Here is a 14,091-nt window from a genome sequence, read left to right as displayed (position 1 = left end):
TACTCATTTAATGGTTGACCCGGACTCATTACACAAAGGTTAATTGAGAGAATAGCCTCATTCTTGTAGTGTTTTGTGAATCAAAAATGACCAACAACCATATAATTCCTTTTCTCCATTTACGTTTTACCCTCATTGATGGAAGAATTTGAGATTTAGCTTCAAATTGTTATTAATTTATTCTTTCAACAATAGAGATGGGTCTTTTTTCCAATTTCTTTTCTTTTATTACGGAGGCCTTTTCCTTGGAAGCTTGAGAATTGCAGTTTTTAATTGAGCTTCAAAAGTTAAAGTTGTTACCAATTTATTCCTTATAGTTAAAGCAAATAATGTATTAAAGATTTAAAGGAAATAACATGAAGGTTGCGAGTTGCTACTATCGTATGTTAAAGGGCCAATCTTAATACTACTAGGGGTAACTCGATTTTGGAAGTTTAGAGCCAAACCAAATTTATATATTCGGTTGTATTATCTTTATAACCATTATAGAAGGAGCATACATCATCGCCTATCCTTCGAAAAGGTAATTGACAATGTCCTAAAAAAAAGTAGTCGTCATGTTTGAACATACTATGATATACTTTAGGTTAGAAGCGTGTTCGGAAATGACACATATAAAATTTTTAGCTTTATTAATTTTTGAAAAGAAAATTTTGAAATTAAAAAAAAAAAAAAATCATTTAGAAATACACAGTAAACTTTTACTTTAGAACAAATAATTCTTAACTCAAGCTTCCTCAAATAGCTTCAGAAAGTGTTCGAAAGATTTTAGCTTTCAACTTTTATGTTTTATATAAATCAACTTATCTCAAAGGTTTACGCCTATTTAGCTAAACATTTCTACATTAACGAAAGTTATAGCTCTAAGCTTCTAATTAGTAGCTATTTTTGACAAACACAAATCTTTGTCATGCCTAAAAACTTGAAACAATATAGAACATAAACTCGCATTCATTCTCTCCTTTGTGCAGAAGATATGCATACCATCATCTTTATCATGAAAAATATCCCCCAGTATTTAATCATGTATACATTAACAATACCTCAACGGTTTTTCTTATTTGCAAAAAAAAAAAAAAAAAAAACATGGGGAAAAGAAATGAAAAACAAAAGCTGTCATTAGGGCAAGATGGTAATTTCAAAAAGCATGGAGTGTAAATGATTAAAAAACAACAAACACAAGTCGTTTAAGCATCGAAGTTGATGGGGTCTCGCAAAAACCTCTCCATTTGTTTGGCACGTGTCTTTATAGACATGTCAAACACCTTCTGACCAAATTCCACCACAAGCCCACCAAGAATACTTGGATCAATCTGATTCATATAAGAAGATGAGTCAGCATCTGATTATTTGCTAACCTTATTACAATTGTTTTTCTCGAGTAAACTACAACTTTGGTCCCTATACTCTACTAAAAATCACAACTTCAATCCAAATTTTGAGATCGTCCCAAATGTTGTCCTTAGATTTGCATTTCGTTGCGGCTATATAATAATGACTTCAATTTTTGGAGTAAACTTACAACTTGGAGTGAAACACAGGGACCATATCCGCAACAAAATATGACATTGGGGCAATTTCAAAGTTTGGATTGAAGTTACAATTTTGTGTAAAGCTTAGGGACTAAATTAGTAATTTACCCTTTCTATTGATTTTTCACGTCTTGAAACGACGAGTTTGGGCCTTAAAGCTCAAAAGCATATGATATGAAATTACCTTCTGTTCAAGCTTAACCTTCTTTCCTTTCCCGAGAATTTGCTGTAAAGTGTCTTTCAGTTCTTTCTCCTCTTCGGCAGGAAGTGGCTGAATGAAATCAAAATCAATGATGTCCAAATATAAAAAGAGCTATAAATGTCCTAACAAGAAAATGATTGAAAGATGAATGATGCCTATAATTGAGAGTAGGTTTTTGAAAACAGGTAGCTATAAATGTGTTTTGTTATTTTGAATGATGTTTGAAAAGTAAGCAACTTACAATGACAGTGGTAACAATAGCTTTGACTTCTCCCCTGTGTGCCATGGTCAAATCTGAAAATCTCTTTGCAATGGTGTCCACGTGGCGGAGCCTCCCGTTATCAGCCAAAACAACTGACGGATTACAATTCAGAAATCACAACAAAATTCAAGAAACAGCAGAGCATACTTTCGCTTTCAATCATTTGATAGATTTTGAAAACATGATAAGCTGTAGATAATATGATAAAGAAATGAATGTTGGTATATTTTGCGTTATGATACCTAAAAAGTTCTTTGTGACTTCTGAAAATTTAGCTTGATCACAGATCTGAGTCATAGCCTTGACTCGGGTGTCTGCTGGCACTGCTAAATCCTTCATGAACTGTGAAAAAGTTGGGGATTTCTGAGAAGCAGCAACAAGATCAAGAAGCTCTGATTCAACCTTTTCCAATGTTTTGGCTTTTGCAGCTGCAATGTATAATGCAGATGCGTAGTTTCCAGACCCCCCAAACATAGCCACTGGAACCTGAATTACTTACATTATATGTTTACTTATTTACAATTAACAAAAAAACTATTTAAATAAAGTAGTACACAATAACACGATTACCTTAATCTTTGGTTCCTTTGTTGGAGAAGCAGAGGCGAAGTTCCTTGACTGCTGCAAATAATTAATAAGACATTAAGACATAATCAACATTACACAGCACTCAATGAGTCGATGGATTCAAACGCTACAAATTCATTTCAGACCATAAGTTTTTTCATAACTGTAGCGTCTTCTGCAACCCCATGTTGCATATTCAGGTAACTGTGTTCTTTTGGTTTTCTATGAAAAACGAAATGAATTCGAATCATTTCTTTCTATCCATACACTAGTCTGTTTCTAAAATAAAATAATCGGCGTTATACAAACTACCACCCTCGTCCCATTTCACTAATACTTATTCATTAGAAAAGTCAGTAAATCAGCTACGTACACCGTAAACATAAGAATCTCATAACAAAACCAAGAAGAAAAGAACATTTACTAATTTTAAATTTCAAGATAGTGAAATAAATTATCAACACCTGGGGATCGGTGAAATTAGGGCAGATCAAAGCTCGTTCTACATTCAATCTCTGAGTTGATACAGAATCGGACATCAGGGCCTTAGTAAGGCGAGGGACGCTTGATCTGATTCTCCCAGCCATTGCCATTTGGATCGAGGCCTAAACGAATCGAAACAGAGAGAAGAAAAGAGAAGGAGATGGGGAATTGAAACTGTGGGGGTCGTTTATCGAAGAAGCGGAGGGTTTGTATTTCGGGCAAAAGGGCTTTGACGGCGTACTGTCGACAATTTTACACCCTGGTAAATGCGATCAATAGGACAAGAGGAGCCTATATCGACAAGAAATAAACCGGTACGCGTAAAATACTTCATGATGTTTAATTAAACGGGTTGATATCATACAACAGAAAAAATAAACAAGTTAAGGTTGAGAATTTTAACCCAAGCATGACTCGAAAATGATGTGGTTATATGTAAGTTTTTTGAATGTTTTAAATAAACTAGAAAGACCAAAAACCAAAATAATGAGTAAAAGAAAACTTTTGGGTTGACTCATTTTATAACGTGGAATACACGTAACCGCCTTAGTCAAGACTTTTATTTTCAATTTTTTTATTATCGTCCAAATTACACAGTGCTCTCAACCATTCCTCCCTCTTCGTGATCCATCTTTTTCCTTCCAACTCATATTCATTCCATTTACTCTCTAAACTTACTATTACATTTATTTTCCACCTCTCAACTATTATATTTCCTTTCCACCTATCTGAATCATACTCTTTCAACATGTTTAATGTTTCAACCTCACATGTCACGATACATTTTAAGGTATATTCCTAACCCGAAACCCGACACGAAAATAAACGGGTTGATACGACACGAAACGTTAATTAATGGGTCGGGTTAGGGTCATGCTCTGTCAACCTGTATATTGTTTTGGCATGACACGAACCCGACACAACACAACACGTTTTCCAGATCTAGATTGGACCGAACTATTGGTAGATTATTGGGTTTTTTCATAAAAGCCCCCGAATTTACATAAACAAACTGTTTATGCCCAAAATCCTTTTTTTTTTTGCCACAGATGCCTCACATTTGCTCCTCATGTTTCATTTTAATGTTTTTCACCGGTTCCCCTTTACCAACCGGTTACATCCCCCTTTTTAACCCCCAAACATCATCGTCTTTCCTTAACATCGATCCAAAGTCTTTCCGCCGTCTTTTATCCTCTCCCCCGTCTTCTACCCTCTGTCTCTGTAAAATGTCGACTTCGTCTACCAAATCAAGCTTCAAGGTGGTCCAAGATCGAGAAAGAAAAAAATAGTTAGATGTGGTTATGGAGATGTGTGTAAGGTATCTATCGCTCGAACACCTGAGACTATGGAAAAAAGTTTTACGAGTACCCTAATTACCAGGTAAACAATTTGCCATAATTTTTAAATTTCTTGAGAAACCCTGAAAAAATGTATGTAATTTATACCAATTGTTGTTTTTTCTAGGTGGAAGGAATGGACTGTGGTTTTTTCGAATGATACAATGAAGAATATGGCCACATTATCGACCTAACTCACACAAAGCAGGTGTGACACCCCCAAACCAGACGACGGAAACGTCCGGGGGCTTGGCGTGACTTCATTGTTGTAGTATCATAACAGAGTATATAATTGAAACATAGCATCATCATCATCACACATGTAATATAACAACATTCATTGTTTACATCGAGTATTGTATTTGAATATTACATGTCAAAATAGTCAGAGTATAATGAAACAAAATATAGCAAAATATTCATTAGTTTGTTCCACTCAACCTGCTTCAACGGTTTCCTGAGAATACAAGTTAATTTAAAAAGTTCAACATAAAAATGTTGGTGAGTTCATAAGCATGTTTGTGAAAATGATTTGTATAACTTTGTAATCACCAGAAAATCCTATATTTTCTGAAAATAGCTTAGTAAGTTTGTGGTCGATCTTGTATTAATGCATGTGTGTTAATGTTTATTAGAATGTATAAAGATAATGTAGGAAATGTAAAGAAAATGTCCCCAGATAACCCTATGTTGTCTGTAAAAGAGAATGTTGCCATACCAACCCCCGAGGTTGAGTACCAGTGCGAGTACGTTCCTGAGTAATCCAAAGAGAAAAGAGAATGGTCTCCCGTAAATTTCATAACGTTAATTCCTCTAAGTGAACCGTTATAACCATACTAATTAATGACAATTTCGCCTGTCTTGGCGTTGGTGGATGCCGACGGAAAAATAGAATAAGGTTGTCGCCACGCTAGACTGATGTAGTCTAACTGTAGCGAACAGCTCAGGTGTGGGGTGTCATCCCCGTATAGATCTATACAGAAAACCCCGCTCCCCTTCCAAGAGACTTTGATTATAACTATAAGCTACAATCGTACACTCAATAGGTGTCAACCGACACGTCTCACTAGATCCTTAATCAAAATTTACACGAAGAGAAACATATAAACTCATTCCGGGCCCAATGAACCATGTATGCGAACCACTGAGTCTCACTGAACACGTAAGTCATTTTCAGGCCCGAAAGAAATGAGATTATATAACATGGGCCCAAAATATATGTAAAATGACAACTAAGGCCCATTTCACATATAAAGTATTTTATAGGCCCAAATAGCACGCACATAGTATCTAAGGTCCGTCGCACATGTTAATGGGTCAGTGAGACCTAATAAACAAATAAATAATATTGAGGACCTATCAAGAATATTAATGGGTCACTAAGGCCCAATATTATATGAATGGCAAAATTAGTTTATTTGTTATTTTATTGCTAGTATTTGTTCAATTGTTTGTCAAATTGACTTAAAAATACCACTATTGTAATCATATATATATATATATATATATATATATATATATATATATTAAATACTATATATATATATATATATATATATATATATATATATATATATATATATATATATATATATATATATATGTATTTAATGCACATAAGTTAACATGTCTAGATGATTTAAAAGTATGTATAAGTCATATAAACTTGCATCTAACAAAAGTGTTGTTTGTTTTTTCGAAGAGAAATTGCTTGAAGTCTGCGGACCACCTCTTCAATCCTCTGTAGCAGAAGAGGAGGAACAAACGGCTGCAACATGTAATAAAAAATATGTTTGTTTTTTAACGTCTGCAGACTGCTGCAGTAAGTTAAACTAATGTGTGAAGAGGTTTGAAGCAGTTGGTTTAGTGCTGCGCCACGCAGCACACACGCAACACTTTTTAAGTTAGAAGTCTTCTGAAAAACAAACAGCTGCGAATGGCCAAGTGCTGCGCGGTGCAGCAATAAGTGGTTTGAAGTGGTTTTTTTAAAAAAAACAAACAGCACCTTAGTAAGTTAAAACAATTTTCTAATTTTTGGCATTTACGTCTCTATTTTTAGAAAAATTATAGAAAAATCATTGTAAGTCGAAATTTGGATCAGTCAACTCTGAGAGTTTGGAAAATAAGTCTAATTTCTTCATAATTTTTATTATGATTTTAGTGATTTCAAACCAGTGTGAAAATATTCATCTTCACAGACTGGTTCGAAATCCTTCCTGAAATGATAGGCAGTTTTGTAAAAATCGCCAAAAATTGTAGAAAAATCGGATGAATGCGTGAGAGTAGTCATTTTAAAGGTATAAACCTGAAATTTTTTCATGTAAAACATTTTTGAAAAATATTACCATCAAGATGGTCAAAACAGTCCGTAACTAGACCAAAACTTTTCTGTTAAAAGCTGTTTTTTAGGTTATAGATTTTTGAACACAACACTTGTTTTCACTATTTTGAGTGTATAAATCTTAGTTCTACAAGTTTACATGACAACATATACATTTCTCATAGTTTTATGAATATCTAAGTGATAAAATTCATATTTTTAACATATTTTTAGATTTATGAAGTAAACAACACATAATCACCAAAATAAATCATGAAAAACACACATAATCATGCATATACGCATAGATCTAGACAAAACAACTTGTATTCCCACCTAAAACTTAGTAAAAACTGAAAATAAGGGGTATGAACTCACTTTGAGGTTTGCATTCAGTTTTGATGAAGATTTGAGAGGAGATGGGGTGGTTTTCGGCCTTGAGTGCTTCCTTGGAAGAAGTTTTCGAACTTAGATGGTTTATAGGGAGTTAGAACATGAAATGAAGCTATGTTAGGAAGAGTTTTTAGCATTAAAATAGAAGGTAACAACTTGCATGAATGATAACTTACCAATAGTGGGAAAGACTTGATGAAAACTCTTGGAATCACCCTCCAAGTCACGAAAATTTTGAGGAGAATAGGGGATTCATTGAGAGGATTTTTGGAGAGTTTGAAAGTGAAAATGTGTGTGTGTGTGTGTGTGTTCTCTCGGCCGAAGGTAAGAATAAGAAAGAGAGGGTGAGTTGATTGTTGGTTAATTCATGGAAGATTAAGGTGAAAGTGTGTATATATATGGAATGTAATTATATAAAGATCCTATGGGTAAAGATGAGGTGTCACTCAGAGGTGGCACTGTTCGCTGGTGGAACACTCTAGGGAAGACCCTAAGCCCTGTTGAGCCACTGCAACTAACTTGGGCAGAGTTCTTGGTGCATTTCAAGCACAAGTACTGCTCGGCCCAAAATCTGCTTGAGCTGGAGAACAATTTCTGACACTGAAGAAGGGAAGTATAACCATTGATGAATACACCAATAACTTCACAGACAAAACGGAGTTTGCTTTGCGTATTGTCCCAGATGAACTGACAAAAACTGACAGGTACGTAAAGAGACTTCCATGGGAGTATGTGGTGCCAGTCCGTCAGGCACTTGCTGTGGAGGCAGCTATTTGGGCTGTCAAGTCTATTCAAAATATGATTAAGGGGAGAGCCGCCAGCAAGGTTGAAGTTGGCGAGAAGAGAAAGTTTGAAGGAACTTCAGGTTCCAACAAGAAGGGCAAGTTCTCGAAGTTTGGTTCAATGAAATTTGGAGGAGGAACTGAAACAAAGTGGTGTGAGAAGTGCAAGAAGAAGCACTCTGGGAAATGTGATGGAGAGCTCACATGTTGTAAATATGGAAAGTTTGGGCATTATGCCAATGAATGCACATTCATTAAGAAAGTTTGTTATGGGTGCAACAAAGAAGGGTACATTTTGAAGGATAGCTCGAAGAAGAAAGAGGCTAAACCCAATCTCCCACTAAAGCCAAAAGCCAGAGCTTTCCAGATGACATTGGAAGCCACAAAGGATGTCGCGGATGTCGCTTCAGGTACCTTTCTTATAAATGGATTGTCTGCCAATTTGTTGTTTGAATCCGAAGAGAATTACTCCTTTATATCACATAAATTTTGTGAAAGACTAGCATTGGCTATAGAAAAGCTAGATGATGCCGTAATTGAAGAAGTTGCTAATGGCAAACTCATACCTGTTAGAAATTGTATTAAGAACATTGTCATTGACTTAAACGGAAACGAATTCCACGAGGAGCTGTTACCCATCGAGTTAGATGGTTTCAACATCGTTCTTGGGATGGATTAGCTTAGCGCCAATGATGCTGAAATACTATGCAATAAAAAGATAGTAAAGGTAAAAACGCCTGGAAAAGAGTCATTTATGTTGTACGGAGATAATCATAGAGTAAATTCTGGAATCATTTCCCTGATGAAAGCTAAAAAATGTTTGTCTAAAGGATGTACATCATAACTGGCATTCGTGATTGATGTCAAGAAGGAGAAGAAGAAAATGCACAACATACCAGTGGTGTGTGACTATCCGAAGTCTTTCCTGAAAATCTTCCTGGATTGCCCCTGATAGACAAATGAAGTTTAGAATAGACTTGTAACCAAAGAACAACACTGATAGCAAAAGCCCCATATCGATTAGCACCCACATAGATGAAGGAGCTTATGGCACAAGTTCATGAATTATTGGACAACAGTTTCATTAGACCTAGTTCATCACCCTGGGGAGCTCCGGTGTTATTCGTGAAGAAGAAAGATAGGAGCATGAGAATGTGCATAGATTATAGAGAGCTGAATAAGGTAACAACAAAGAACAAGTACTCGTTGCCAAGAATTGATGACCTGTTCGATCAGTTGCAAGGCTTGAGTTATATCTCGAAGATCGATCTATGGTCAGGATATCATTGACTAAAGGTGAGAGAGCATGATATTGAGAATACTACATTCAGAACAAGATATGGACACTACAAGTTTTTGGTTATGTCATTTGGACTAACCAATGCTCCAGCAGCCTTCATGGATTTGATGAATAGGGTTTGTAAACCATTCCTTGATAAATTCGTGATAGTGTTCATAGATGACATTCTAATTTACTCGAAAAGCCAGGATAAGCATGGAAAACACTTGTGAGAAGTATTAGAAGTATTAAATAAGGAGAAGTTGTATGCAAAGTTCTCTAAATGTGATTTATGGATTCAAGAAGTCCAATTTTTGGGTCATGTGGTTAACCAATAAGGGATTATGGTCGACCCAGCTAAGATTGAAGCCATAACAAAGTGGGAACAACCAAAGAGTCCCATAGAGATCCGAAGCTTTCTAGGATTAGTTGGATATTACCGAAGGTTTATCTAAGGCTTTTCTTCAATAGCTGCTCTATTGACAGCTTTGACCTACAAGGGAGCTACTTATGCTTTGAGTGAGAAGCATAAAGAAGCATTCGAGAAGCTAAAGACGAAATTAAGTGAAGCACCGATTCTTTCTCTACCCAATGGTGTTGAAGACTTTGTAGTGTATAGCGATGCGTCGGGAGTCGGGTTGGGATGTGATGTGTTCTAACTCAAAGAGAAAAGGTGATAGCATATGCATCTCGATAATTGAAAGAGCATGAAAAGAACTACCCCACTCATGATCTGGAGTTAGCAGCTGATAGCTTCATTTTATTTACTTCTTTTAATAGTTTATTTTAGCACATTTCATTCGCATTTTAGTTAATTTCCATGGAGATTTTCCTTTTTGTTATTTTATGTCCATTCCGAGTACTTTCTAGTTTGTTGAGCATTATTGTAGATTTTTTTGGAGATTAGCTGAGTGGGATTTTTGGGAGGCGTTTGGACTAGAAGGGCAATGGGGATCTCATGCTTGATGATTATGGAGATGATTTATGGAGTGGGCTTGTCAAGTGCGTGAAGGCTTGGAAGATTTGAACTTTAAATTTGCAAGGTACGGGAGAATTTTCAAGTGTACAGAGATCGATGATCGGGAGTTTGTTGAAGCTTCGAGTGATTTGGAGAGACTCGAGTGATTTGGAGAGGCAATTTGGGCTCAAATTGATGAATATTGAAGAAAAATGGGCTAGAAGTTGATTAGACTCGAATTGGGCCAATGGAATAGTTGTGGGGGCCCAAAGCTTGAAGAAGCGCAAAAAACTCCATCATAGTCACACGGCCCGCGTATGAATCCATGCGGCCCACGTGGGTTCCTGTAGGGGCAATTTGAGATTTCATTTGGAGCTCTATATTGGGAAGGTTGGTGTGCCTCTTCAGCCTTATCTTTTACATCCGATTTGGAGGCATTCTCTCTGGAGTTTTGGAGCATTTTGAAGGCCAAGAACCCTCAAGAACTTCATGATTTCATCTTTTAATTCTTGTTAAATGTTTGGTACATTCTTCACTAACTTTGCTTTCTTAAGTTTAGTCATGCTTGGCTAAACTAATTGTGGTTGACTTTTGTTGAATCCTTTGAACTTTTGTTGATTGTTGAATAATCCATGAACTTGTGTTTGAATCTTTATGAAAATGTTTTGTGTTTTAACATCTTATCACTACTTGTATGTTTTTATTCATGAGTTTAAATGTTTTGTGGTGATTAGTTGACTAATTTCTTGATTAAGTAAATGATCTTTAAATTAGCAAGCAACAAGTGATTTTTGTGTTAGTTTTACTTCACACAATCATACAAACATTTTCTCTAACATGGTAGTGGAAGCTTTTGACTCTTCTTGGATTTGGTGACTTTTTAATTCTTAATGCTAGTTGACTTTAACAACTAAGAAAAGTTTAGGTAATATCAAGCTTCTTGGATTACTATAGCCAAATTAAGGATTTAAAACAAGTATTGCACCATTGGATCCTAATTATATGTTCATCAAAAAGTCAAAGTGAGGAGACTTTAAGTCAACCATCATTCTCTTATTGATTTTACATCAAACTCTTGTTTTGTTGAAATTATCTATTTAAATCTTAGTTTAGTTTTAGTTTATTTCAAGTATTTCAAAAGATCAAAACCTCCATTTTTATTTTTATTGTTATTTAACAAGTATTTTTACAAAGAGATTTTTATTGAGTAACAAATTAAACCAATCCTCGTGGATTCGACCCATTTACCACTATACACTATTTTAGTGTAAAATATTTAGGGTTATTAATTTTGTTGGCCTTAACAACCACCAAATTTTGGCGCCGTTGCCGGAGACGGGTTTATTTTTAATCAGTTTATTTCTCTATGCCCAAATCTCAGCGTACATGTGACTTGATTTACAACCCAGAAATTGAAAAAGAAGCAAGGCATTTGGCAAAGGAAAAGATAATAGAACGTGGCCAAAATTCTAATCCTCATGGGGATCCGGAGGTTGAACCCGCTTCATCAAGTGATACAGAACCCGATTCTAGTCCCGACCCTCGCCAAGAAATTCCTGAAACACCACCTTTACAAAAAAATCCACCCATTATTGAACCAATTGCAATGGCGGATGGAGGATAAGTTCCCGAGAGAAATTTGAGGCAAATAATGGAAACTGATGTTACAAAAACTCCAACCTGTATCAATTACCCGGTTTTGGAAGGAGGTTCAAAATTGTAATTAAGTTTAGTTCATCGCCTTCCAACTTTTCATGGATTAGAGAATGAAGACCCGCATAAACACGTGAAGATGTTCCACATTATTTGCACTAGTATGAAGCCACAAGGATCAATAGATGACCAAATCAAGCTAAGGGCATTCCTATTTTCATTGGCTGCTAGAGCAAAAGATTGGTTATTCTATCTTTCACCGGGGTCAATCAACTCATGGACCGACATGGAAAAAGCTTTTCTTGACAAGTTCTATCCTGCTTCAAGAGTCTCAAGTCTTAGAAATGAGATTTGTGGAATCCGCCAAGGTCAAAATGAGACTTTTCATGATTATTGGGAGAGGTTCAACAACGTGTTCTATAGTTGCCCACATCATCAAATTCCAGAACAACTCCTCATCCAAAACTTCTATGAGGGATTGTTACCAATGGAGAGAAGACTTGTTGATACCTCAAGTTGTGGTGATGTCTTTATTAAAACTCCACAACAAACAATACAACTTGTCAACACCATAGCCGTGAATTCTCAACATTTTGGCCCGCACCAGGATATGAAAAGAGACACACAACATAGAGTCAATGAAGTGGGAACATCAAGCCTCGAGTCTCAAATCGAAGATCTAACCTCCGTTGTCCAAAAGCTAGCCATAGGACAAAATCCACAACTGATGGTTTGTGGAATATATGCAACAATGGGACATCCTACAGATATGTGTCCCATTCTTCAAGAAGATGCGAAACACGTGAATTCCACGGGAGAGTTCCAAAACTACCACAATTCAACCTGGAAGCCAAATCCCAACATGAACTACAACCCAAGACTATTGCCTCAAAATGCATTGGTTAGACAATCCTATCCACCACCACAACCTCATTATCAACATCCACAACCACACTATCAACCCAAACCGCACCCTCCATATCATCATCAACAACATCCTCAATCCTAACCGAGTAGTTCCAGAATGTCTCTTGAAGACATTGTAAAATCCCTAGCCACTAGTACCCAACAATTCCAAAAAGAGACAAGAACTAGTATCTCCAACCTTGAAGCACAAATGGGAGATATATTTACATCTATAAGTAAGTTGGAGTCCCGTGGGAAATTGCCTTCTCAAACTGAAAAGAACCCAAATGTCAATGTGGTGACCTTGAGAAGTGGCAAGCAACCCGGTGAGAGTAGTTCAAAGAAGAAGCCAAGGGATGAAGAGGAAGAAATACAAGTCATTCCCATTGAAGAACCTATAGACAAGAATGATGCACAAGTCGGAGCTCAAAATAAGACTATTCCCCTAGTAATACCCATAGCCACTCAACCGCCATTCCCCTCCCGATTTGTGACTTCGAAAAAGAACATGGAGGAGAAAGAGATTTTGGACACCTTTAGAAAAGTTCAAGTAAACATCCTTCTACTTGATGCAATCAAGAAAATTCCTAGATATGTAAAGTTTTTGAAAGAAATTTGTACCAACGAGAGGAAGTTGAAGGGAAATGAGAAAATTCAGATGAATGAAAATGCATCCGTGGTTTTACAAAGGAAACTTCCACCCAAATGCAAAGATCTCGGAATGTTTACGGTTCCTTGCAAGATTGGGGACGTCACTTTTAGTAGTGCCATGATTGATCTTGGGGCCTCTATCAATGTCATGCCCTATTCGGTGTATAAATTATTGAATGTCCGGCCTTTAAGTGAAACCGGTGGCATAATCTCTCTTGCAGATAATTGAAGTGTCTTTCCTAGAGGTGTTTTGGAAGATGTCTTAGTGCAAGTGAATCTAGTGGTCTTTCCGGTGGATTTCTATGTGATTGATCTGATAAACAAGTGTCCTCCAAATCGGCTTTAATCTTACTTGGGAGACCATTTTTGAAGATGGATAGGACAAAGATCGATGTGTATGCGAGAAGTTTGATAATGGAGTTTGATGGTGAAACAATAAGTTTTAATATTTATGATGCCATGAGATACCCTAGTGATGTTTCATCTTTGTACTTTGTTGACGTTGTTGAGCCAATAACCCAAGAATAATTCGAGTTGTCTAATAGTGATGTGTTGGAAATGATTTTAAGCAAGGGGATTGATTGTGGGAAGCTAGTTGAGCAATTAAAGCTTTATTCTTTGGATCCGGAAGTTGAGAAGTTGGTAAATAAAATGGAGATGAAGAAATCCACAAGATTAGATTTCAAACAAATTGAATTGCCCCCAACTCATACAAAATTGCCTCCATCCCTTGTTCAACCACCGAAATTGGAATTAAATGTCCTAC

At 36.3% G+C, this 14,091-nt stretch overlaps 2 protein-coding genes across 3 annotated transcripts; one reads left to right on the top strand and one right to left on the bottom strand.

Moving 5' to 3' along the window:
* Positions 1-935: 935 nt before the first annotated feature.
* Positions 936-3,309, bottom strand: LOC145043961 (ATP synthase subunit O, mitochondrial-like). Of its 2 annotated transcripts, none has more exons than XM_078992747.1 (6): positions 3,028-3,309; positions 2,567-2,617; positions 2,239-2,482; positions 1,976-2,088; positions 1,717-1,803; positions 936-1,313 (listed from the first exon to the last, which is right to left on the bottom strand). In XM_078992747.1, the coding sequence occupies exons 1-6, from the start codon at positions 3,154-3,156 to the stop codon at positions 1,188-1,190; spliced, it is 750 nt and encodes a 249-aa protein (XP_078848873.1). In that variant the 5' UTR covers positions 3,157-3,309; the 3' UTR covers positions 936-1,187. The 2 variants fall into 2 exon arrangements, with proteins under 2 accessions (XP_078848873.1, XP_078848881.1); XM_078992755.1 differs by having other exon boundaries at positions 2,567-2,614.
* A 9,576-nt stretch (positions 3,310-12,885) lies between these two features.
* Positions 12,886-13,554, top strand: LOC145011019 (uncharacterized). The gene has a single exon (XM_078969632.1). It carries the CDS (start codon positions 12,886-12,888, stop codon positions 13,552-13,554), a length of 669 nt encoding a protein of 222 aa, XP_078825758.1.
* Positions 13,555-14,091: the final 537 nt, after the last annotated feature.

Source organism: Lactuca saligna, chromosome 1 (assembly GCF_052625555.1).
Source record: "Lactuca saligna cultivar CGN05327 chromosome 1, ASM5262555v1, whole genome shotgun sequence".
Classification (NCBI taxonomy): Eukaryota; Viridiplantae; Streptophyta; class Magnoliopsida; order Asterales; family Asteraceae; genus Lactuca; species Lactuca saligna.
The sequence above is the reverse complement of the archived record's forward strand: the minus strand, read 5'-3'. Positions and strand labels throughout refer to the sequence as shown.